The 27262-nt window shown below is 41.1% G+C and overlaps 1 protein-coding gene across 1 annotated transcript in view; it reads left to right on the top strand.

The window, feature by feature from the left end:
* LOC119480620 (protein disulfide-isomerase TMX3-like) overlaps nt 1-27262 on the top strand; it is a 39449-nt gene that overhangs the window by 1649 nt on the left and 10538 nt on the right. Inside the window, exons 3-13 of the mRNA XM_037757086.1 lie at nt 941-980; nt 2896-3019; nt 4306-4351; nt 8352-8432; nt 8854-8953; nt 9184-9261; nt 9828-9894; nt 15843-15941; nt 20632-20689; nt 20900-20953; nt 25314-25370. Of these exons, the coding sequence (XP_037613014.1) occupies nt 941-980; nt 2896-3019; nt 4306-4351; nt 8352-8432; nt 8854-8953; nt 9184-9261; nt 9828-9894; nt 15843-15941; nt 20632-20689; nt 20900-20953; nt 25314-25370 (804 nt within the window). The remainder of the gene's footprint in view (nt 1-940; nt 981-2895; nt 3020-4305; nt 4352-8351; nt 8433-8853; nt 8954-9183; nt 9262-9827; nt 9895-15842; nt 15942-20631; nt 20690-20899; nt 20954-25313; nt 25371-27262) is intronic.

Raw genomic sequence — 27262 nt, 5'->3', positions numbered from 1 at the left:
GTAATTGTTCTATATGTTTAAGGGTTCATTACATTTCCAAAGGGCTACATGGTTATAATGAAACAGAAGAGGCTTGTTAAAAAGCAGAAAAAGGATGGGGGGTAGTCTTGATTTCATCTCAGATTTCAAGTTGCTCAGTGCTTTTTAATTGGATGCCTGTGGTGGGAAGTCTGTAGAGATTTTGTCTCTTGTGTATTTATGTTTGTGAGATCCTCTAATTTGTCCTTATCCTCTTTTTCTGCAACTTTTTTACAAATAATAACTCTCACATACCACCAGACAACCACATAACTTGAAAAGTAATTGTTCTTCTGTCTGCTGTGGCATTGTTCTTTAATGTTTAACACGTAACATGCATCTTGTAATGTGAGTTTTTCAGTATACAGTATATAATAGGGATACACCGATCTGACTTTTCCAGGCCTCATACCAATGGCGATACCTGGGTTTTGGATATCAGCCGATATTGAGTACCGATCCAATACTAGTGTTTATTTAATAAACTGTATGTGACGAAGAAGTGACTAGGATCATTCTTTTATGTGTAAGGCAACATCAGGCTTGCTTAAACACTGATTACCTAACTTTGTAAAACAAAACGTGACCAATAAAAACATAGATATAAATGTATTTAATTGTTATTTATTATTAAAATAATAAATCGTACACCAACGACTTGGTGGAAAATCTTTATAATTAACAGGAATTACAATTCAAGTGTAAACGTTTTAAATGCAGGAACTAATTGGTCAAAACTTAAGCAGGAATTACAGTATACAATTATATAGTATGTAAACATCAACAAATTAAATTGAATAGATCGGCCCCACTGTCACGATACAGCTATTTGAGTCAGTATCGGTCCAATATCCGATCCAGTATCGGTGCATCCCTTGTATATAGCATAGGATTAACCGTCATTCATTCTTCTTTCCGACAGATTTAAAGACACCAGAGTGAGCGACATCTGGCTGGTTGATGTGAGTCTGACTTAATGCACACACACACACACGCACAGTCTGGGTCCATTCAGCTGTGCTTTTACTTCATATCCATCACGCCACTGTCCGGATCATCCCTTGCGGAAGTGGCAGCAGTCGGGTCGGGATGCAGGAGGGCGGGGGGGCCGGAGGGAGTGTGCAGACTGTGATTAGAGAATGAGAAGTCATGCATGCCGGGCAAAGCCAGGGGGCTCGGAGGGGTTTATATCCCAGTTTGTGTCTGGGTCCATATAAGCAAATCAAGCTTGAGCACCCAAAGCTGCTTTCACTCCTAGCTTGGGTTGCAGAAGTGAGTCCTGGGAAGTTTCAATACCGTGTCAACTGGTTATATAGATGGTACTAGTTTCTCATACACACTCTATGTTCAGAATTGAGTAATTATGGGATGTTTTACAGCTCCATTCACAAAGTCCGAATTGAAACTAAGTTGGCAAAATACACTAGAAAAGGAATTTGTTGGGGACTGAAGAAATTCTGTTGAACTGATTGCGTATTTGACCTGAATTACTACCAGTTATATAATGTAGATATATTGTTAAAGCTCCACTAATCAGTGTTTTTATAATAACAATGAATCAAATGTCTTACATAACGTACAAGGTGTCGTTTTCAGTAATCAACCCACAGAGAATCATCAGCCAACTCTGCAGCTCTTTTTAGAAGAAGTTTATCAGCCTAGTCTAGTAGTTTGGGCTTTATAACACGTATATGGTTTAGTGTCACCGCTGTTTCAGTCCTGTTACCAGCAGAAGTAGTCAGCAAAAACACCCGATAAACCCACTATACGCTACCTAAATAAATGGCAGACCGACAAAGTCAGCAATAGCTGGTGAACAAAGTGGAGCATTTAGCATCTAAAGAGCCAGATGTTTCCATCAGGAGTTGGTAGAGACCAAAACAGCTAAAATTGGAGTAAATATTGGACTTACTTTCGTCACGTAGACAGAAACACAACTCCAAATGAATAATAATGTTGCTCTGTAAATGCTGGTTATGCAAATGAACAACTGTCTGCTAACAAGTTCATATTAACTTAAGATAATGATATGTCAATGTTGTGTTCGCAACTTGTTTTTTACTCAAAAGCCAACAACTACATCTGTAAATGACAGGGCATTCCTCTGTCTATGTCCTTCCAACACGGCACTGTGTGGGAGAAACACTCTGAAGCTTCCACTGAAATCCATCAGCTTGTGTTACAAACATGAGACGAGCTGGAGACCCTGCAGCCGGCACAATGGTCCCACAGGTTGATCCACCTGAGCTCACATCCGCTGCCCCCAAGTGGCCAAACAAATCAGTTGTTGCAGGTTTAAGATGTGTAGCCCTTCATCTGGTCCTAACTAGCAGCAGTCCAATCAGATGATCCCGGCTACTGCCGTGACCATTATTTACGTTTCCAATGTTGTCGTTTCGTACTTAAAGGATCCATTCCAGAGGTCATTCACGACATCACAAAGTCTTTCAGCGTATAGTGGCAGCAGCACAGCACAAACTAAGCTCAAGGTCATACACACAAAAAGGCCGAGACAGTCATCTAAATCCGTTTCAGTAGAAGAACAAAAGATTATACACCTCTACCGGGTATTTCATCTTTTTGGTGTGCTTTTAAAAGCCCCACTGTGAAGCAAGGTCAAACTAAGTTTGGTGAATGTAATATTTTCTCTGGTATAAGATTGAAATTGAAGTGAAAATAAAGAACAAGGATTTTTTTTAAATCAACCCTGGCTCACACTCAAAAATTCAGCGGGTAATGTGATGATGATTCTAAAAGAATATAGAGATTTGTTTATTTACTATATAGATAATGTTATGTTTTGCATGATTAATCATAAGGTTGACAGTATGTTGCACTTGATCTAAAGATTGCTTCCTTCTCCTGGTTGTTTTCCAGTTCTATGCGCCGTGGTGCGGCTACTGTAAGAAACTAGAGCCCATATGGCACGATGTGGGAGTCGAGCTGAAGACCTCCGGGTCGCCGGTCCGCGTGGGAAAGATGGACGCCACGGCGTACTCTGGTGAGTAAACACCGAAGCGCATCAAGATCCTCCCCTCGGAGCCGGTTTGTCCCCGGGTGATTGTTTATCGTGAGCTGGAGACTAAAATAGATCAGACTAATTGACTGGTGTTGTTCAACAACATGATGATGTCCTGTATCTAAAAGGCTTTCAGGTCTCATTAAAAGCACCACAAACAATGTTAAAGATGTGTTTTGACATTATTATTATCATGATATCTCAATACTATTGTTATATATGTACTACTTCACTCTATCATCATACAGTGAAAGATGAGTATTAATATAGTGAGTAAAATTACAATAATCCCCCATTAAATTATGCAAGCTGTGCTTTAAGAGTAATCCATGGACACATTTAATACATTGGGGAATTACGCTTATTAGATTGTAGCGGAGAGTTAGATGAGCGTCAGATTGATGCCACTCAAAGGGCGTAGGAAACCGAGTAGATGCCATTTCCTGTTTTCTTCTACTTTTAACAGGTGGTGTGCTACTTTTATGTGGCTATACGAGCATGAGAAAAATGATGGGTACATTTTGTAATTTCATGCAGAGGAAGTGGTTGGTCCCTGATCACATATCTGAAGATATTTAAAAGTACAGAAATTGATTCAATGACTAATTCAGAGCCATCTTTAATACTAACTCATTCTTTATTTAAACATGAGAATGAGGTATAATAAATAAACAATATTTATTGAATATAATATTTTCTCTAGAATCTTAAGATGAGTGAATATTTACAATAACATTAATAAGAAATTTATAAACATATAAAATGTAAAATATGCAATAAAATATACCGCTGAGTTTGGCTCTGCTGCCTGGTAATTAATCCAGTCCTCACAATATTATACACTTAGCTTTGGCTATACAATGTGAGCATAAACCTATAGGCTATGGCTGCAGCTTTATGTCTCATATAGTAAAATAAAACTGTGTACTGTGTCAGTGCTTCATTATAGATAGATAGATAGATAGATAGATATAGATAGATATAGATAGATAGATAGATAGATAGATAGATAGATGGCTAGATAGATAGATAGATAGATAGATAGATAGATAGATGGCTATCAGCAAGAAAGAGAACATGCATATATCCCAAAATGTTGAACTATTCCTTTAATCATCAACCATTTCCCCGATCCAGCATTTTGTCTAAAATTAAAAACGTATTTGACTCCTGTAAGAAGATGAAAACAGGAACCATTTGAAGAGAAAGATGGTTCTCGATGTACATATGTTTGTCTGAGATGCTATTATTTGTTTTCTATGTTGCAGGAATGGCGTCAGAGTTCGGTGTTCGTGGTTACCCCACAATAAAACTGTAAGTGACACTCTTTGTACAACAGATAATCCTTATCTTAACTTTAATTTAAATTCAACTTTTTTAAACATCATTTTTAACTTAAAGGGACTGTTTGTAACTTTTTAAGCGTATAAATGTACCAGGTCGGGACACATGCGCGCTGCCTTGTCTCCGCTGCCTGCTCGCCTTCACTCAGACAGCGCGCACATTCTCGCTCAGCTCGCTCCACCTCTAGACGTGAACGCGCGCTCACTACACACTGCAGAAGAGTTAGTTTAGCTCTGAGAATATCTAGTGAATGTACAGTGGACTTTTGTGCAGAAGTAAATGCTGCAGCTCCTCCAGACCAACAGAGGTTTTCCGTGTCTTGTGAAGTGACGGGACTCTGGAGAGAGTTACTTTGTCTTTTCGTTACCGACCGGGTGCCGGTGTCTCCCTGCTCTCTCCGGCTGCGGGCGGAGAGAGCAGGGAGACACGCTGCAGAGCCTCGCTGCCTCAGCCTGCGCTGAGGCAGGAAAGCCAACACTAGGACCAGATCTAAATCATGTTCATGGAGAGACCTTCGTCTGGTCAGCTAACATTACTGCCAAGCAGCTGAAATATAGAGTGATATTGTGGGTTTAGCTGACGTGTGTCGACTCACTGTTTTGAGCGATGCTCGTTCATGTATATTTAGAGCGAGCAAGCACAAGCCCGACACTGACTTTCGTTGATTTCACGGCCACAGGTGTCGCTGTTAAGAAGCATTTCTGAAAGTTACAAATAGTCCCTTTAAAGCCACAGTTGACTGTTTACTTTGATTCAAATCAACCATGCACACTTCTCCTTTTTTTTTTTTTTTTGCAAATTGCTGTAATTTTCTGAACCACTCAGTGCAGCTTTGAATAAGCCAAAAGAAATCTATATGAGATTAAAAGGCTTAATGGATTTAGTACGGACCTACAGGGTCTGGACACAGTGTGATAATTAGTCCAATACAATATTTCTGCAGATAACTATTTCTGTGACGCCTCAAGTATTTCTTAAGCTTGTATCGGAGAGGAATTGATTCAATTTTACAGTCATTTTTTAGGCTGTAATTTGGTGTTATATTACACTATATTGTCTAAGTGTCTTTACTTACGTTTGTGTTATTATCAGGATTACGTTTACCCCCACTGTTGTCTTTTTTTCCCTCGAGGTTTGGCCTGTTGAGATGCCGTTAGATGACTTATTCAGGAGGGAACAAGGTGTTGTTGCTGCTTCCTTAAGGCATAACTAAGTGACAAACTCTGTTCACACCTCTCGAGCTTAAATTGTATTAGGTTCAACACTCCTCGATGCCATTAATTCGACATTTCTTGCGTGATCAACTATGTTTAAAATCAACTTTAGCAACTGAAATTTACATTTACCTCTTATATTTCTCAGGTATGTCCCAAATTACTTAAATTTATCTTTTGATTTATTGATTAACAAATCAAGTTTGTGATAAAAACTGATTTCTCATTTTCATTTTTCTTGAAGTGCAAGTGACTTTTTTTTTTTAATTATACGAAATTAATGAATGTAGGTAGACGCCAGCTGCTCGACAGTAGAACTCATGTTGACTTGAGAGAAATGATCATCCTACATGGCAGACTTCCCTCCATGTATTTGATACAGAATCATTTATCTGCACGCTGCCATAATGGGCTCCCCATTTAGTTTCATCAAGCTCATTTGGGAAACTGCCACAGGATCACGGCAGGGTTCATAACATTAAACCCAAGCAAGTGATGAAACATCCACCGCAGAACATGAGATACCTCCCTCGGTGACGGGAGGCTTGATTAAGAGTTCTGTTTCCCCCGAGTTCATTAAGCCCTGTGGGCTGATGCAACCGGAGCAATCCGTAATGCAGTCTGCTTGTTGTAGGAGCTCCAGCAGTTTATTTGGTTTGAAGTCAATTAGAGACAGACGTTTGTTTTTGTTTTTCATTGGAGGTGAGAGGATTTAGATTGAGTTGACATTAGTGATGAATAAGCTTTTCCTGATAGATTTGCTGTTTCATTAGATCACCGTGTAACAGACGTGTTGGTGTTGCTCAGATGTCAGGCTCAGACTTTAAGTGTGCCAAAGACAGATGCTGTCTTTAAAGGTGCTCTATACGAGATCCAGAGCATTAACACAGCAAACAACTATTGTCTATGTAAAGATATAGAGGAGTAATGTCTACCTGAGCAGACAATGAAGTCACTCTCCCTCTGTGTGTGTTGTAATCAGAGCTTCTCTGTGCTTTGTTGACATAGCGCCCACCCTCTGGTTCCCCTCAGGTTAACACTGTTAGTTCTGTCAGCACTGTTACCGTTGTTTTCACTGTTAGCACCGTTAGCTACGAGCTTTCGGCTCAGCTGTTGCCATGTTGAGAGCCATGGGAAGCAATAGAAATGCTTCCAATCTCGCATTTAGCACCTTTAATGGCCTAAAGTAGGGCGGCAAATAATGATTATTTATCGTTTAATCTGTCGATTTTTTTTTTTTAACAGTTTATTAATTGTGTAGTCTATAAAATTTAAAGTCGTCAGTTTATTAATATAGCACACTTTAAAAACAAAACCCCCGGGGCACCCTGGTAGCTCACCTGGTTGAGCGAGCGCCCCATATACCAGAGTCCTCACTGCAGCGGCCCGGGGTTTAAATCCGACCCGCAGCCCTTTGCTGCAAGTCATCCCCTCTCTTCCCCTTTCATAGCTATCATTGTCACTATCAATAAAGGCAAAAAGAAAAGATACAAATAAAAACCCTGCAGTTGACCAAAGTGCTTTACACTGTAAAAAGGAAAAAGGTGCAGAAATTGACAAATGACACAATGACAAAAACACATATTGACAAACCTAGAACACATAGAAAGCCAGAGAAAATAAGTGTTTTTAGCCTGGATGTGAAGCATTCGATGGTGTTGGCTGATCGAACACATAGCGGGAGGCAGTTCCACAACTTGTGCCCGGCCACAGAAGAACCAGAAAAATGCGTCTAACAAGTTTTGAGAGTTCCAAATATATTGTGTTTAAAGTTATGCACTCAATTAGGCCACCTCATTAGTTCTTCATTTGTTAGTAGTCAATCCAGCAGAGCACCTTTGGGATGTGGTGGAACGGGAGATTCACAGCATGAATGTGCATCCAACAAATCCACAGTTTCCAGCTCTGTGTTGAATCGATGCCACGAAGAATCCAGCCTGTTCTGGGTGCAGTCTAATACCTACTCAGTATTAGAAAGGTGTATTGGCAAGAATCTGTCGATACGATACATATCATGATACAGGGGTTATGATTCAATATATATAGCAAAATATTGCGATTTTTTAAAATCTAATTTTAGGAAAACTGTCATAGTATAAAGAAGACTACACCATATGCAAACGTTAAAACCTTTTTTTGCAATCAGAAAAGTGGAATCTGCATTTGCATTTATCAAAGTCCGTCTTAGCACTACTTTGAGAGGGCACATATCTTTGCCAGTGAAATAAAGTACTGACTGATTTTATCCTTGCATGTAAATTATTAATAAAAAATACAGTGGTTTTGAGAATCGACACAGTATCACAAAACTTAATATCGCGAAACTAAATGTTTTCAATATTTTCTTACACCCCTAGAAAGGTGTACCGAAGAAAGCGACCAAGGAGTGTATGAAACGGAGAAGAGCAGCACATTTTGACATTTGAGAAGCACCTAATATTTGTCATTTTTGCTTGATTAAGCAGCAAAAGCAATTAATTGAATGTCAGAATAGTTGCTGATTATTTTTTCTGTCCATTGACTAATCAAACGATTTAGTTTGAGCTTTGCCTCTTCTGTTATGTTCTTCCTCTTTTGCTCGCTGAATGAGGTTTTTTCAGATCCTGAATGCAAAGTTCAATGTCACGTAATTGATTTCCATTTTATTTCCACATGAATGTTTCAATCGGTGTCTTCTTCACTCAGCAGCGAATTAATAACACAAAATGCTACTGAATGGTTTTTACATTTCATTTGTTTCTGTCTCTCCTCCGCAGGTTAAAGGGGGATCTTGCCTATAATTACAAAGGACCAAGGACAAAAGATGACATCGTAGAGTTTGCCAACAGGGTGGCAGGGTACGCCTTACACCACCACTTCAAAAACACATGACATGAAACTGATAAATAAGTAGAACTTCCTTTATTTCACAGCTGTGCTAATAAGAAGCATCCAAGCAAGCTTATCAATGCGGGCCATATTTGTTTCATAGCTCAGCGGGTTTCACCCCTCTGCTGATCCAGTTAAAGCCACTGTATCAACTATGCCTTGCCTCCTTGAGGGAAATCAAGCTAGATCCGTGACAGAGGGGTTGATCAAAAGCTTGGCTCTGACTTCAGGGCTGCAGGTTGTTGAGCGTCCACTGGGTGGTGCCAGCAGCACATAAATCAAGAACAGAGTTGTTGGAGTTTCTACATCATTAGTGTGACATTTGTATGCTGAATAGGATTTCACTCATTAAAATGAACTAATCTGTGTGGGTTTCATTCCCCTCTCCAGACCGGCCGTCAGGGCGCTTCCCAGCAAGCAGATGGTCGAGCACATGATGAAACGACACGATGTGCTCTTTGTGTATGTCGGTGGGGAGTCTCCCCTCAAAGTAAGCACCATTTATGTCACCCACATGAGTCAAAAGTTTACTCCAAGCACCCAGAGCTACAATGCAAAAAACTGTGTATTGATTGACTGATAGAAGCGCTGCTCTGCTGCTGCTGTAACAAAGAATAGGTTGTGTGTAACACCTTGTAGTGACTCAGCCTTTACAACTGTTCAACACTGGTTTATTGAAAGCTGTTGTGTACATGCTGAAAGACTTGTTTGCCGTTGCAGGAGAAGTACAACGACGTAGCCGTGGAGCTCATCGTCTACACTTATTTCTTCTCGGCTTCAGAGGAAGTCTTACCAGAGGTAACGCTTTGAATTTGCATCCCTTTGAATATCAGAAAAACACTGAAATCACTTGTGAAGAGTTGTTATATGTTATTGATACTCTTGAGTAATGTGCAACCAGTTGATGTTTCTATCCTTGATAGTTTCATAGATTAAAGGGATAGTTTGGCTGTTTTTGAAGTTGGGTTGTATGAGGTACTTATCCATAGTCAGTGTATTACCTACAATAGATGCTGATAGTGTTGGTACTCCTGTCTGCTTCTCCGAAATGGGGGCGTGCCAAACGCCATCGCTGAATGGATAAGTACCTCATACAACCCGACTTTAAAACCCCCAAAACATCCCTTTAAAGTAAATAATGACATTCTTTTAGCGTGGTTATCCTCCCACAACTGCATATACACAAACCAGGCTTGCATGCTGTCTTTGCATTATGCAAAACAGTATAAGTTTCACAGTTTGCTGCAAAGCTCTGCTGCCAACAGTCTTGTCCCACATTTTTGCAGGTGCACAAACATTCACAGAGTGAAAATGATTCATGGAAGTTGGTTTTGAATTAAATCTTTTTTTTGTGTCTTCAACAGTCTGTAACTTTGCCAGAGCTTCCTGCAGTTGTAGTCTTTAAGGACGGGGCCTACTTTACCTATGATGGTGAGTATCATCTACTGTTGTCTTGGGGTAGTTTTGTTCATTTAGTCATAAAAAGGCAGGAGAAATTGTTTAAGGGGCCAGTAGGGCGCACTCTCCTCGTCTTTTTCCTGCGCTCCTTGTTTTCTCCAGCTGCGCTCTTCTAGTTTTCCGGTCTCGGCTGCTGTTCTTTCATCTTCCTCACCACATTGAGTTATGGTTTGCCTGGCCCCATCATAAAGCACCCAGGGCTCTGCCCACTATTGTGTGTGCGGTGAGGCCAGTGATGTTGTGGTGGTTTGTCTTTGGGCGGACATGCATAGCAGGCCAGGGTGGATGGGCGTGAGAGGCCACAGTTTAGGCCAAAGACATCAGTGCAGAGCTGGCTCTGTTTAAAGCCAAGAAGTGAATCGCTGAAACAGCCGTCAAGTCTTTGCAAAACATTCATACAGTATGACACATAAGAGGTTTAGAGGAGCTGCTTTCTTCTGTTGCCAAATTCGAAGTTTCTCACCGCAACAGTGTGAGTTCACCACTCTCCTCCATGATGTCTTGTATTTCGCTGCCGTTGCCGGCCCGAGCAGGGAGGCGGAAACGGAAGGGTAGAGCATCCAGGCACAGCGACAACACAAACGGGCCCCAGTAGTGGCTGTTGGGCAGGTTCGGCGCACGGTGTAGCGCCCGGAGAACGAAATCCATCTCCGTCACCGCCTGCGAGTTCACATCTGTCTGCTCCACCTGACCGTTCTGGAAGGGGGGCTTCCTGCACCAGAACCGCAGCAGGAGCGGCTCGCCGCAGCAGACGCTGATGACAAAAACTCCACACTCTGCAGAGTCCTCCAGGACCTTGATACGGAGGATGTCTAGCATTGCCATGGTGACGGCATATTAAGCTTGTCAAGGACTGAGAAGGGGAGCAGCATGGCAGAAAATGACACGGTTGTGTCCTTCCTCACATTTCTCCTTCCCCCTCTCAAGCCTTTAGAAATTGTTGAAGGGAAACGCTGGTTATTATCGGTGAAAATGGATGAAAAATAATGAGAGTACCGCTCATTAAGCACTTACCTACAATGACTGCAAAAAAGAAATTACCCCACTCTGCATTAGAGAAAGTAATTTGCCTTTTTTTACCAGCTGTGGTCCTCAGAATCTGGTTTCTGTCCAGCTGTGCTGTGCTGTGTTTCTCAGAGAAAAGTCCACTGCCTGGATGTCGGATGAGCTTTCTCTAACACTCATTTTGCATGAAGTTCTGCCAGACACTTTTTAATCTAATGTTATTTGGCTAAACTTTTGCATAGACACCCAGTGACGGTTTCATGGCAGACTATGACGTTTATTGAAGTGCGCACATATTACATTTTTTATTAGCTGTATTGTTTATCAACCAGCTACAGAGGCTTGAATATTCTCAGAATATACAAGCAGCTTTTATCATCTTTTATCATCACAATATGTATTAGAAATTCAGAGCACATTTCCTGTTCTTCACTGTGCAGCTCTGACACGTTGTGTATTTAAACAATAGATGCCATCGAGCAAAGCCACACTGTCCAAACACGGGCCCCCTCACTTTGTGTAAAATGATATTTGACATTTAGTTGAGTTTTGATTGGTTTAGTACACATCACAAACAACAGCGTCCCTTTTGAAGTGCGCTGTTAGAATACAGTACAGCACAGAGGCTCAAGCTCATACATATTTAATAACTCAAATCCTCAGTCTCATACTGCTGCGCAGGTCGGAGCTGTTGTTGTGTTTCGAGGGCCAAATGGTTTTGATCATCGTGCGTGTGCAGTGAAATCTGCTGGGCTGCAAGAAGACAGGAAAAATGTCCCGTTCTCTCGAACGCGATATCTCCGGAACGCCTGGAGGGAGTTTCTTCAAAATTGGCACAAATGTCCATTTGGACTCAAGGATAAACTGATTAGATTTTGGTGGTCAAAGGTCACTGTGACCTCACAAAACACTTCTTTGGCCATAACTCAAGAATGCACATGCTGATTATGACAATTTCACACAAATGTCTAACAGGATAAAATGATGAAGAGGCGAGGGGTAAATCTAGTTTCAAACATGTTTGAGTGCAAAAACACATTAGTTAAGGGGATAGTTAGGGTGTTTTGAAGTGGGGTTGTACGAGGCACTTATCCATAGTCAGTAGATGGCAGTTGGCACGCCCCCAGTTTGGAGAAGCAGACAGGAGTACCAGCACGAAAGCAAAGTAATGTACTGCTGTGGACGGGGGCAGCAGCAAAACATATTTTAGCCACCTAAAAAGAATCAATATCAGTTTAAGTGTACGCTATATTTATAATATTTTCACTGGTTTACCTTACTATCTGTCAGACAGCCCTTTCTGACGGGGAACTGACGCAACTGTAACCATCTATGCTCTCGCCAAAGCAACCAGACTCTATTGAAAAAACATATAATTTTACCGTGCACAACATGGGAGTTGCTGGTCTACCACTGCCTTGCTCGGTTAGTTTGTTTGGACTATTTTGTGAGTTTGGTGAAACTAACCAAAGTCACAAAATAACACAATTAAACTAACCGATCGAGGCAGTGGTAGACCAGCACCTCCTGTGTTCTGCGAGGTCAAATTAATTACATTTTAATTAAGATTACTGTTGTTTTCAATGGACCCTGGTTGCTTTGGCGAGATAACGGCTTCAGTTCCCCGTCACAAAGGGGCTGTCTGGCAGCAAGGTTAAGCGGTGAAAATATTCTAAATATAGTGTACACTTAAACTAATATTGATTTTTCTTCCGTGCGGTAACTCCTGTCTGTTCCTCCACACTGAGGGCGTGCTGACCGTCATCTACTGAAGGTAATACACTGACTATGGATAAGTACCTCATACAACCCCACTTCAAAACACCCAAACTATCCCTTTAATACTCAGCATCAGGCTCTCTGTTAATCTGTTTCGGTGGTTTATGATTTGGCCTCGTCACTCCTTGTATGGAACTGTACATAATGCGGCCAGCTGTGAGGCAGCGCTGATTTGCATGTGTTTTATTGGTAGCACTCAAATGACAGGCGGATTAACAGTCCATGAATGTGATGACAAGATGAGATCACACTTGAAAAGGTGATAACACGCTGATGATATTTTGTGACGGCGCACATTGAGAGTATTCACTCCATCGGTTATTTGAATCGGCAAAGACGACAGACAAGGTCAGTGTGGATGACATGGAGAAGAGTTGGCCGTATTTACCACACATGTAACATGATCCTCTGACTTCTCTTCTGGTGCCACCATGAGGTTGACACTTTTGGTTTTGAGTAAATTATCTCACAAACTATTTGATGGATTGCTATGACATTTTGTACAAACAATCATTGCCCCCAGAGGATGAACCGTAAGAGCTTTGGTGATCCCCTGACTTTTCCTATCGTGCTGTTATCCAGTGATAATAATCAATTTGTCCAATACTTTAGTTTCTGGCCAAATATCTGGAAAAACGAATGACCATTGAGACCATTTTTTTAAAACCTGAGACCTGTGGTGACCTCTGGGATAACCACAGCCTCATGAAACTTTACAACCACAAACTAAAGACCTAGAGCATTCAGAGGATGGATGGCTTTCCCAGCTAGATTGACAATAAGGGGGTTTCTGAGCAGCTTCCAGAACAGCAGTGCTCGCCATCCAATCGCAGAAAAATGAAATTCTTACAGAAATCTCCAAATGTCAAAAGTTTTTGATACCAAATCACAGCAGGGCTTTTTCTATGGTGTTCCTCGAGGTCTTGGTGTCTTAATGTGTTATTTTGGAGGGATTATTGATCATTTTTATCAATTATCAAGTGGTAAAAAATTGTTAAATTTAGCATCAAATCTGTGTAACAAATGGTATCGACCCACAAAATTGCTGCAACAACTTATGAGACATAATAGAGCATGAGAATGACCATCATATACTTCTATCATAATGTTATAAACCCTTATACTCTTTCACAATTTATTTTAATTAATAAAATAATTAATTATTTTTCATTATTTTTGATTTTTGACTAGAACAACTTGACACACAGTGCTGAGCTGCATCTCAAATTAATCTTCAGGTTCCCAGCTTTCAGATGATGTACACCACTTCTATGTGTCATCTACTGTTGACCTGCTATCCCTCCCCCTGTACCCCTAAAAAAGGCAGAAATGGGTCTGTGGTAAATAGGGGTTGAAACGATAACCTGCTAACATGCTAAAGGAAGCTTGAAATTGTGATTAACAACCAGCTTTCTTCCATATGAAGTAGCTGATTCCATAACTGAGCTACACACATCATGCATCTGTTGCCTTTTTGTTGTGCTTTTTTGCATTTTGACATCTAGCCGAAGCATTTCATTGTTTGTCTTGAAGGTTTTCCCTTTTGTACATAGTAAGAAAGCAATCTTTCATCCTCTGCCTCCTTCTGTGTTATTTAATTATCCTCCTCTCCCTCTCTTCAACGTCTCTCCCTCTGCTTTTGTTTCTGCGCTATTTGAATTGTCTTGGAGGTCCTCTTCGCCATTAACCTTCATCCTTGAAACGTGTCAGAGCTGCCTCCTCTCCGCGCTCAAAAACTCTGACACCGGATCATCCTCACTCCACCCACTGTCTGTTTCTACTCCCCCTCCCGCCCCTCATGTCTCTCTCTGGTCTCCCGCTGTGTGAACTCGGGGGCTGACAGGCTCCTGGCTCCTGTAGGGCAGTATGGTGATTGCGAGGTTGGCGCCCAGGAAGAGAGCAGCTCTAATTTGTTTCAAGGTGAAGCGGGTTCAGTCGACGTAGAGGTTCGTCGAGCTGTACGATCCCAGTATGGGGCCTTCAGCTCTCTCTCTCTCTCTCTCTCTCTTCTGGGAGGAGAGAGTCAGGCAGCTGCATGCTGTCTATAAAGCCAGAACATCTGTGGAAGGAATGTCTACCAGATTGACTGACTCAGCAGCCTTAACAACAACTCTGCCTTTGCACAGCAGCGGCGCGGCGAAATAGATTGCACAGCATTAAGGTCATTTTGATTCTAGCACAAGCGCCGACCTCGGGGGAGGTTTAAAAGCGTGTTCAGGTTTTAGGTTGTCATGTTCGGTATTGTGCTCCCAGCTCGTTTGGGGAGCAGCTTAAGAACCGTGTTAAAGTCATCAGTGTTGCTGTAATTACTGTAATGGTAGCAGAAAGGTCATGATAACTTATTAGCATGTCATAATGAGGTCCCGGCTACATTTGACATCAATTATGAGCATCCCGTTGCCTCTCTCAGTTGTTGTTCAAGCAGCCTCGCTACACCCTCTTCATACCCTCGAGGGACAGACTCTAGTTCCTGTTCGCATGTCGCCTCCAGATGTTAGGGCAGCAACATGTGGTTCACATTCAGGAAGCAATCCTTTATTTTACTTTATCATTTTCTTTTTTTTACCTAATGCATCTGTTGAATTATGCATTTGCTCCCAACTGTGTAAAAAATCTGCCAAAACTGTGTCCTGAAAATGAATGTACACTACGTACGCACGGAGAATAATTTACAAACCAAATGTGTGGGTTTTTATTAAAGACAGAAAGGCTGTGAAAACGAGGTTAGGTGAGCCAGCATCCTGGAAAAAAACAGCATCTATTGTGAATGAAAATCATTTTTTTTTTAATATCTTGACAACCAGCTATTTGATAAATAGGAAATTAATCCAAAGTGATTCATTTGATTGTTTACTTCTGGATTGATGACCAATCTGCTCGCTCTGACTCGCAATCCATTGGCTGTTCCAGACCCAAAATAGCCTCGTACTACTGGCTATTTAACCCAGAGGCTTGTCATAACACTTTCTGATCATTGTTTAACTGACCTCTGTCTATGAAAGCTCAGCTTGTGTCCCGCTCTCAGTGTGGTAGACACTGTCATCTTCTTACAGGCATCAATACACGGCTGTGCTCTGCTTTTAATACAGACAGGTTGTGTGCTGAATGTTGATTTTGTGCTTCTCTTTGTGTTTCAGAGTACGAAGATGCTAGTTTGTCCTCGTGGGTGAACAAGGAGCGCTTCCAAGGATACCTCCAGATTGATGGCTTTACACTGTATGAGCTCGGAGAAACAGGTGGCGTATACATAACATTTGTTATACATAATATGCACTTCACTCCCAAGGCTTGCTGTTCCAAATAATATTATTTTTTATAGATATAAATGTAGAGTAAGGGGGGTTGGAATCACCAGAGGCCCCACGATACAATATTATCAAGATAATTAAGTCAAGATACGATCTTATTGAAATTTTAAACATTTTGCGATATGCTGAGTATTGAGTATTGTAAATTATGCAGTTTGTAAAAACATCTGTTTTATCCAATAAGGTACAGTTTTCACTCTGTTCATCTCAGAGTTCATTCACATATCTTGAGGTCAGAGGTCAAGGGACCCCTTCAAAAGTGGCCATGCCAGTTTTTCCTTTGGAGCGTTATTTAGTGTTCTTCCTGACAAGCTAACATGACATAGTTGGTACCAATGGATTCCTTAGGTTTTCTAGTTTCATATGATGCCACTATCTTCACTCTAGCTTTAAGGCGGCTGAGCCCGCTACAACCTCTGAAAGACAGAATAGCTACACCATACCCACCGTCAGATTGTTAAGAGGTTAATAGATTATATAGTAAAAGATCAATACTTGACGTCGATGTATCAATAAAATATTGCGATAGTATGCTGTATCGACTTTTTTCCCCACCCCTAATATATATTCATATTAGGTGTAGTTTTAGAGCTTAATTATTTTTCCAAGGTCCAAGGTGATGTCTTCAAATGTCTTGTTTTATCTGACCAACAGTCCATAACCATAAAAATATTAGTTTACTACCACATAAGACAAAGAAATGCAAGAAATTAGCACATCTGAGAAACTGGAACTAGGATATATTTTGCATTTTTGCGTAAAAAAAACACTTAAATGATTATCAAAATAGTTTGATTAATTCTCTGCTGATCAATCGATTTATTGTTTCAGCTCTGTTTTATTTGGAAACATTATTTAATATTTATTTACATGTAATCATGAGCATAATGATTATGTTGGTGTGTATTTTTTTTATATATTTTGTGGCCTTTTTACTCTTAAGCCAAAGTCAATAGTCAACATTTTTAGATTACAGAATGATGAGCAGCACATATAATCTGAAGTACACAGCTTTACTCCGCCTCCCTCTTTAATGCTATTTCACACTAAACTCCCTAATGTTTAGCTTTCCGCCCCCTAAATATCCAATCAACCACATGACTACTTTATAATTAAAAATCAAACATCTTAGAGCTGCTCTTGTCAAAAGTTCCTTGTAAAAATGTCGGCGTTAATTGTGTGTCGAGTCTCTGATAGGAGAGTCTGTCACTTCCCTCTAGATTTAGACCACGTTGCTCTGCTACACACACACTCCCTCTCCCAAAGGACGTTTAAGCTCAAGAGTGAGATACAAACTGTTTCTTAAACGGCAGTAAACTGATGCTCTGTGCAGAGAAAGCTGTGCTTTTCTAATATTAGATGCAGTTAGTTATCTCTCGAAGTGCAGTTGGACGGTTGGATTTTGTTTACACAGTTTTTAAAGGGACAATGTGTGAGATCTGGACAGAATTTTTTGTTTAAAACATTAAAAAAATGAACATTATCAACAGAATGTGAAGACCCTTACAGTGTTGACGTTATGTCAAAGATGTTTATGTATTGTGTTGCAGAGATATCTACTGAAAATAACACGCTAACCGCCTAGTGTTGCCCGTCCTGTCTTGTAATACCACTTGCACCACAGAAGCCACAGTAAACACTCAGATGGCTAACGTAAACTAAACCTGACGCCACACAAGAAGATTACAAGATAGCAGTTTTATTTTGACCTGCTCTCAGAGTTTCAGTAGTTTGGTCGAATACTGCGTGTTCAGTACATTTCGATAGTATGGACCCAGTAGTAGAGGTGAAATGGTGCCCCCTATTTGTTTGGAGCATGTGGCCAGATGTTACACATTGCCCCTTTAACCCATTTATACTAAATTTGCAGTTTGTAGATCTGAATACAAAATAGTCTCTAAAGCACCGTAAATTGGATAAACACTGTGTGACTGATTAAAGGCGACATCGTCTGCAGCTTCAGTCTGTTACAATAACTTAGAGTTTAGATCGAAGTGAATTTGTGAAAACGGGCATAGCCTCGTCTCTAAAAGCTTTTCAATCAAGTGTCAAGTTTCATGCCCTTGGGCTCATTGTGGGGTTTGAGAGACTTTTTAACGCTCATCCCACACAAGTCTATGTCCCCATGTTTAAATACCAGTGTGACCAAAATCAATGAATAGTCCCGAGCTGTAATTTAGATCTATTTATGAGTCAAAACTTCAGGGAGAGAACACAGAGGGAGGCGAGGATAAGTGGCTTATTGAAAACAAAATCTATTCGACAAATTCGCAGCACAACAGTTTGTTTTTCTTTGTGGCGTGTTTCAACACTGGAAGGCTGTTCTTCAGGGGCAGAGAGTGGATAGCATGTCTGATAACCACAACACAAACAACCCCTTTTTAAAGAGCGAATACACGGCATACTTTTAACCACATCGTAAACCAAAGTATTGTACAAATGCACAGTGAGAGAATGTCACAATCACCCCAACAACTAATGAAAATTGTGGTGTGAATTTGGCCCCTTCAACATCAAACGTTCTGCATACTGGATTTAGACACACAAATAGTCAGCTGGATAAACACCATAGTCCACAAACTGGTGGATTAGAAAATGAGCTGCTCCAGTCTATAAATATGCTTCAGCAGGTATTAAGAAATATGATGCGTGCAGGTTGTTAGATGGATGTCTTGTAAATTCGATTACATCACTTCACAGTGAAGGTAGAGAGTGCTAAAAGCTCTTTCTTTAAGCTTTTACCAGAGGAATATGAAACTAAAGCCAGTGACCCTTTTATTAATAACTTTATTAAGATATTTTCCTAGAAAAAAAAGTATTTATTATCGGTTTATCAACATTTTAACTACATTACCACACAGAAAGGATAAAAAATAACTGTAACTGATCTATAAAGCATTAGAAACCATTACCGATAACTATTAGGGAGCACCTCGGTAGCCGAGTGCTTACAGTGCATGTCTAACTGTAACGTCCCGGGTTCGATTCATACCTCCCACTCTCTCCCTATATACTGTCAAATTTCAAATAAAAGCCAACAAAAAAAATTAAGCCATTAGTTTCAACTTAATAAATGGTGACCTATGAGAAAGTGGTCCCCCTTCTTTTAACCTGAGATTTTGGCATTTTCTTCAATTGAAAACATTTGACTTACGCCAAATTCACACCAGAGCAGCGGCAGAGTGTGGCCTGAAGCAATGTGGCAAAGCTGCGGTGGCTGCCCCGAGCTCGGCGAGCTGCGGCAGTTTGATTAGTTGGAAAAAGTTAAACTCTTAGTGGCGAAGTGCGGTCAGAGAGTACCCGAAGCCAATCAGTAAACAGATCCTGGGACTCCTGTGTCATGTTGACCTACTGCATGTTACAAAGAATTTCTTCCCACCCCGAAATACATGAACACGCCTCCCGGCCTCAGAAAAATGTAATTATTTCAGCGAGCCGCACTTTGATGCTGTCTGGTGTGAATGGTCTTCGAGGTCCCGTAGTTTAGCAACCTCGCAGAATGGATCTGTTTTTTCTTACAATATACAAAAGATGAAGGTTAATTATGCACGTTTTCTCAGGTTGTATTCCCATGTTCACTGCATTCCTTTCTTTTCCATAGAACAATGCAATCAAAGTTATTTTGGGAATGATAATAGAGCTGTAATCGATTAGTTGTCAACTATTAAATTAACTTATTTGATAACTGATTAATCAGTTTGAGTAATTTCTTAGAGATCATTCTCTGATTCCAGCTTATTAAATGTGAATATTTTCTGATTTCTTTACTCCTCTATGACAGTAAACTGAATATCTTTTGAGTTGTGGACAAAACAAGACATTTGAGGACGTCATATTGGACTTTGGGAAACACTGATCAACATTTTTCACAATTTTCTGACATTTTATAGACCGAACAACTAATCGATTAATCCAGAAAATAATCAACAGATTAATCAACAAGGAAAATAATCGCTAGTTGCAAAATTAAATGATATTATTACTCATCAAAAGTGAAACAAAACAACAAACGAACAAAGAACACAGCACAAACATATCTACATACACAAAACTCACAAGCAAGCATAAACGGTAGCACTGTCCCTTTAACACATTTATACATTTAAAAAGTAGTTTCTGGCTTAACTTCCTCTCCCTCTTCCACAATCTGGATCTGCATGTGAAATATTATTCCTTCTCATGACAGTCCACTGCCTTCACATAACCTCAACCTCACCACATAACCACTGTGAGTGACCAGCAGGGGGCAGGCTGGTTCTCTCACCCGACCAACACGGGGTGTCTGGCCTCCAACCAGCACCAGTCTGAATGACAGACCTTTAGAGTTGTGTAACACTTTTTTGAAGTAGACCTATTTGTCTTGTCGTGGGTTTGGGTTTTTGAATGGCACCGAAATAGCTCTTCTACCAGAAAGTGACCACTTGTTTCCTGTTCAACCGAGTAGAAAGCCTAAGCTAGCTTAATGTTTGAGTGATGAATGAATAAAGCGTTCTCGGTGCCTCTTTCTTCTCGGCGGTTGAGAGGTGATTCGTCTCCTCCAGAGACTCTTATCTGCCTGCCATTGTCTTTCTCACCCTCTTTTTTCTGTGTGTTTTGTAATCCCTGTCTGCCATCTCAGGCAAATTGGTAGCGATTGCAGTCATCGATGAGAAGGACCCCACAGAGGAGAGTGGCAGGTACAAAGAACACTGAAATTAAAAAGCATGGCTCCGTATAAACGACTCCCACACACTCACCACTATAGTTGTGTTCAAGTGGACGGCTTTTAAATAAAGATAAGGCTCTCTGTTATTGTTTAGATCTCTCCACAAATTACAGGCATCGGCCTAAAAAAAGCTTAGCCTTCGACTCATGTGGTGTTTCACTCTCTTCTCATTTGCTTTTAGATTAAAGACCTTGATTCAGAGGGTGGCGAAGGAATACAGAGAACATTTTAACAGGTAAGGCACGGAGGCGCGATGAGGTCAAAGATGAATATCCAATTTATACATTTATTCGAGGATGGTGCACTCACTGGGGAGCGCAGCCTGTCTACTCGCGAGCAAGTTTATGCCTTTGTCGGGGCACGTCTGTTTTCGTTGAGGCTCAGTAGAAAGGTAATTATGCAAAATGTCAGCTTCCAAATATAGGTGTTCTTTTCAGCTGTCAGTCAGAAACTCAGCTCCGGTCGGTATTAATGCATAATTTTCTGTTTTCTCCGGCTCCAATTGTGCAATAACAACTGGAAATGGGATGTTTGTGTTACGCACCGCCTTGTTCGACCTGTTCTTTTTGCTGGAGAGGAACTAATTAAACAAGGCATTGAATACAAAGAGGGGAATGCTCTTCAAATGTATAATTTCACAATTGTGTTGCGGTTGTTTTCGCTGCTGGTGCGCTGTAAAGGTCGGAGAGGAAGATGGTGGCAAACAGAGATGATGCAAGAACACAAATGTTTAACATAAAGGGCTCCAAACAGTAGGTGTGTGTGCAGCAGCAGCGTGATTCACTGAGAACAGTAGGTAGGTCATCCTGCAGCTGGAGGAGCCAGGTTAAAGCAAATGTGCTTAACTGAAGTGAATTCAAATCACCTCTGAGGTCGCTGTTCTGTAGCTGACCCTTATCTCTGATCACTCCCAGCAGGGTGCTAGGCGACAAGAGGATTTCCTCAAAAGGATTACATAAAAAAAAAATCATCATTATGTTGTGCTTAAGTTCCTCACTGCGCCCCAATCACTGACCACGATCCTTCATCAGATAGATTTCTGCTTTTGATTGAAGAGGTGCATCTCAAACCGCTATGATCAAAGTGTTTCTCCCTCTCCAGGCGTTCCCATTAGGGCTGATTGAATTACACAGATCCCTATCATCAATTGGGCGACTATCTGCCACGCTACTCTGTGCTGCTTTTTTTTTTTTAAAAAAAGACTTTTGAGTTTGAGAATCCCCACTGAGATCAGAGCAGCCTGCAGTCTTCCGACACACCTAAACGGTACTTGTAATTACAAGTCGAGCGACGCCCCCGGTGGTGGGCGGCGGCAGCGCACAGAGCCGGCAGATCAGAGGTGATGATTGACGTTTTGGATGAGCCGACGCCGTTTGATGCTGTTATGAAAGTCATGGCGTTCAGCTCACCCACCATTTGTAGCATTTTGCAGAACAATGAATGCAGATCTGAGAGGGAGCTAGTCTGCGTGTGTGTGTGGGGGGGAGAAACACATTGCCTACATGAACGGAAATTGCACTTGTGGGAAAGTCTGATTTCGTCAGTTAGTGGGTGTGTGTTGGGTTTAAATGCTGCAGGAGTCATTATTGTCTTGGCTTTTATGTGCCAGTTGGTGCACAGACGGTTAGTGCAACAAGACCAGACAAGAAGTCTTGTTGTTCTCAAACTGGAACCTTTGACATTCTGTCCATAAACGGTCCTGGATTGTTAAAGGACCAGTGTGTAACAGTTAGAGGGATCTATTAGCAGAAATATAATATTCATAACTATGTTTTCATTAGTGTATAATCATCTGAAACTAAGAATCGTTGTGTTTTCATTAGCTCAGAATGAGCCCTACAAATTTACATAGGGAGCAGGTCCTCTTCACAGAGTTTGCCATGTTGCTCCGCCATGTTCTCCGACACACCTGTGAAACTGCGGTAACGTGAGCCGCAGAGTGAAAAACCGTGGTACTCCCAGCCACCGCCTGGCTCCCGTTGCTCCTAAAGTAGTCTTATTATGGTAAGGATGGGGAGGCGAATGGCATTACCACGATTTTTCACTCGGCAGCTCACGTTACCGCAGTCTTGGAAAGGGAGGAGTGAACGGAGGGGAACTCAGTTGGTTGCGATCTGCAACCACATAGATGCCGCCAAATCCTACACACTGCACCTTTTAAGTTTTCAGATGGTTTTACCTGCTGAAAGGCAACTAGACGTTGAGCAATATTTGTAACATTTCAGGACATCTTAAAGCTGCACTAATCTATATCTTTGAGTTTACGTACTTTACTTACTTAGGCCTTTGTGTTCTCTAGAGAGCAAAGGCCATCAACGAAAATCCTTTATGTTTACAACCGATTAAATATGTAATGTGAAAGATGTAATTCGTAGTGATCTCTTGATTCTACAGTTCTCCTCAACTCTACAGAGCTTCATAGCCCAATAACACAAATGTGTACAGCTTACGACACACCTTCTGTCCTTAGACCCTTGCTTCAGATAAGGAAAAACTCCCCTCCCAGCCCCCCAAAAAAAACTTTAACTGGGAAAAAATGGAAGAAACCTTAGGAAGAGCAACTGAGAAAGAACAGACATGCAGTAGATGTCGTGTGTACAGAATACCGTCTTTAAGCTTTGGTTTTTGTGGTCAGCAACTTTACTGTTTTGGTTCATTCCCACCGTTTGCTGTTTCCAGATGCAGCAGCAGCAGGCAGCTGTTTTTCAGCCAAAAAGGCTCCCATAAAGCCACTGTAGGCTACCTGCCCAGCACCAAACAGCAGACATAGTTAGCGACTAGCTGGTGAACATAAAGGAGTGTTTTGCAGCTAAAGAGTCAGATATTTAAAGGTCAAAACAGAGCCAAACTTCAGGAGGTTAATATTGCATTCACAGCTTGTTTTGCTGCACAAAGTGGCCAAAATGAATCACTTACTACAGCTATAAGAATATCTAACTGTGGTGCAAGCTCACCGGCACGGAGGCATTATGTCTTCGGGTTGCCGTCTGATATCTCAGGAACGCCTGGGAGGAATTTCTTCAAATTTGGCACAAACGTCCAGTAACTCAAGAATTCATATGCTAGTTATGACAATTTCACACAAATGTCGAATAGAATAAAATGATGAAGTGATGACATTTTGGACAGACATGGATGGCATAGAACCAACGAGGCGGTAACTCTAGTTTAACAAAAAGCTTTTGCCATTTGAATATTTTGAAAGATGCTTAAATCACATAAAAATATTACAGAGGGTTGCTTTTGATATTGCATGTGGTGATCTGTGATTTAAATCCTCTCCAGAGTGTATATGTGGGTGATTTCTCTCTCCATACCCACCATAGTATTATAGTTCAAAAACACTCTTTTTTTTATATGATCCTTTGTTGTTCAATAATTAATCCCTGTCCACAAAGACATCTTGTGTTTTATAGTTTATCTGAGAGCTCCCGGTGAGAAGGATGACATGATTTTCCTGTAAAACATTCTTTAATGTCGTTCAACCCCCACACACACTCACACACACACACACACACTTTCCCTGAAACACTAATTCTGTGGGAACCTTTCTTCAGAAAACACTCCTCTCTTCATGAGAACCACATGACGTAACCGATAATGTTATAAAAAATGTCCTGAGTTAAATGAACAACAGGCACTTGCATATTTCCAAAGGGAACGTTTGAGTAAACAGGCAAAACACTTACGGACAAATCTGCAAGTGTTTACCAGAAATAACTTGCTCCATGCCTCCGCTCACACATGCAAGTTTCTCAGTTAGTTACACACCCCTCTTGGCCGGCCTGCTCAGCGGCCTGGCCAAGAAGTGTCAGTGGGAGTGGGAGGACGGACACGCACGGGGGAAACAAAACCTGTAAATATTTAAATTACAGACAAAGTATTGATAATAAAGAAAGAAAGGAGTTTAATTTCCACATTTTGTGAGTCTTTTCCAGCGAAGTCTGATCCACACTGCTGCAGCTTTCACAGCACGAGTTACAAACTGACTTTTTGATGAGCTTTATTCCCAGTTTGTCCCACTATTGTCAGCAATATTATCACTAACACAGACTGATTTTATATTGCATCTAGTGGATTTATTATGTAGTTCAGTCTCTTCATAATCATGTCATTGATATAAGCGCAGGCAGTATTGTGTAGCACCCAGGGGACGAGCGTGCGAGATGTAGCTATGATTCAACATGAATATAATATATATGTAGAGGCCCACATAATCAGTCATTCAGTGGAAGTCACTGGCTTTCCTGGACTCGTGCACCTACCCCACCTCCCCCCTTTTCCCTAGTCTACCCACAATACACTCTGCTCAGACACAGTGCAGCACAATGAGATACAAATTGAATTCCTCCTCCTGCCTTATCGTTTAGATAAATCATCTGAGTCTTTTTTTCTGTGGTGGGAAGAGATGAGGAGAAACAGGAGACAGCACGGGATGTAGCTTTGGGGATATTATTTTACTTATTTCATTTCATTTTTGTGCAGGAAAGTTGGCGTCCCAGTTTTTTAAGCAGTCCACTGAGACGTGAAATCGTGCTCATTTTGCTCTGTTGTGTGTTGTTTTCTCATGCCATTGATTTGTCTTGCATCTCCAGGGACTTCCAGTTTGGCCACATGGATGGGAACGACTACATTAACAGCCTCATCATGGGGTGAGTGTCTCCAATCCAACACACCTCTCTCTTCTCATGTCACGCTCCTCTTATTCTCTACCTCATATTACCTTCTGTCAGCTCCTTATCCAGATCTGGACTCGCTTGTAATGTCAGCCTCTGCCATTAAGGATGCTCGCTTGTGGAGAAGTCAATTACACAGACAGACTGTCATTCCTTTTTTTAACCCCCCCCCCACCATGACGCACACGTGCATATGAAAAAAAACCCACACCAGATCCTGCAAATCTGCTTGTAAAGTAAGAGGAATATATGAGGATAAGGCTATGCATGGATTAATTCTATAGCGGTCAAGTGTTTTAATAGCTTGTCAAAGAGCAGCGCTAATAATGCAGAGAGCCCTGCTGCAGTAGCTTTTTTGCGCCGAGGCCGACTGTTGGTGCGTCGTGCTCGGAGAGGCCCCGCAACTGACATCCCACACTTTTAATTAGACAGAACCCTGCTAGTGTTACAGGCTGTAGCAGTTGGCGTGCCTGTTTTGTATCACACCGTCTAATTACGACTGTCTTTGTCTAATGTTGTGTGTGTGTTTATGTGAGAATCTCCGAGCGTAATGGACCACTGCAGGATGTTCTTTTAATTTGAGGATATTATTGTTTGCATGAGGGAGATTATAGCAGACATGGCCTCCCTAAGTCCTGTGTAATTAAGTGAATACAGTAGAAAAGTTGTATTGGACATATGACGACATTGAAACAACAGAGTCCCGGTGCACGGCTGAAATTAGACAGGCAGTGTGTATATTTAAGGATAAAAGAGGTGATTAGCCTTCCTAATTTTGTATGAGTGGATACAATATGTATTCTCCGGGTTTTACGGGGCTGAATTTGGCTGCCGTAGCGCGGGATTAATTGCCCTCCTTTGAGGAATGAAATCCTGGCCTGTCACTGTCCACTAATTCTCTCCCTTAGGAAAAGCATGGAAATAAATCTGATGGCTTTTTATCCCTCTTTCTGTCATCACAGCGATTACTGTGTTCTGGCAGCGGTCTGTCTGGCGTATGGCTGCCCCTGCATTCACCAGAGGCACATAGACACGCTCATGATAACACAGACACACACACGTGAGCACCACTCTGAGCCCGAGGCTGTCTCTGCCTCTGTTTAAACATAAGATTATCGCTAACCCCGTATATGGGATGCATTGTGTGCTGTGAAAAACTTAACGGAGATGTGAGGTGACTGGATAGTCTGTGTGAAGGGAAGATTTGTAATCATAGAAGGTGGAAGATTATTACCACACAAACCAGCCTTTTGATTTGTATGCTAAAGAATGCATTTGTGGAACCTCTAATAAATGTATCGTGATGGTACTCGGTGACAACGTGTGTCTCAGCTCACACACAAATAAATGTTTTTATCAAAAAGGGGCAGATTAATCGCCATCCAGGTTTTATTTTGTATGAAATGTATGTTTCCTGGACACACTGTGATAATCATTAGCACAGTTTGTTTAATTAAGTCCTCTTGCAAATAATTAAAGCTCCAGAAATGCCTCCGGTAACAGAAAGTAAAAAGAAAATTTGGGGAAGACTAATGAACTGATGATAATGAGCCAGAGTTTTACGTAAGTAAAAAAACAAACATGCAAATTGCATTTTTTAAATCCAGTTTTCACTTGGATTTCTATTGAATTTTAATTTATTCATTTATCTTTCTATAGAATAGTTCCAACGTTTAGTATTTTTGCTGGGCGTTAGATCAAGAACACACATATAGAGCTAAAGCCACGCTTACAACAATGTAACATAGCATATTCACTAGGACATTATTTCCCATGTAACTTTCACTAAAACCACAAATTGTCGTCTTTTTTTGTAGATAAAGTAGATACAACAAATCATATAGTGAGGTTTAGAGGTGTATTTTTAG

Source organism: Sebastes umbrosus, chromosome 21, assembly GCF_015220745.1.
Source record: "Sebastes umbrosus isolate fSebUmb1 chromosome 21, fSebUmb1.pri, whole genome shotgun sequence".
Lineage (NCBI taxonomy): Eukaryota > Metazoa > Chordata > Actinopteri > Perciformes > Sebastidae > Sebastes > Sebastes umbrosus.
Note: the sequence above shows the minus strand (reverse complement) of the source record. Positions and strands in the feature narration are given on the sequence as shown.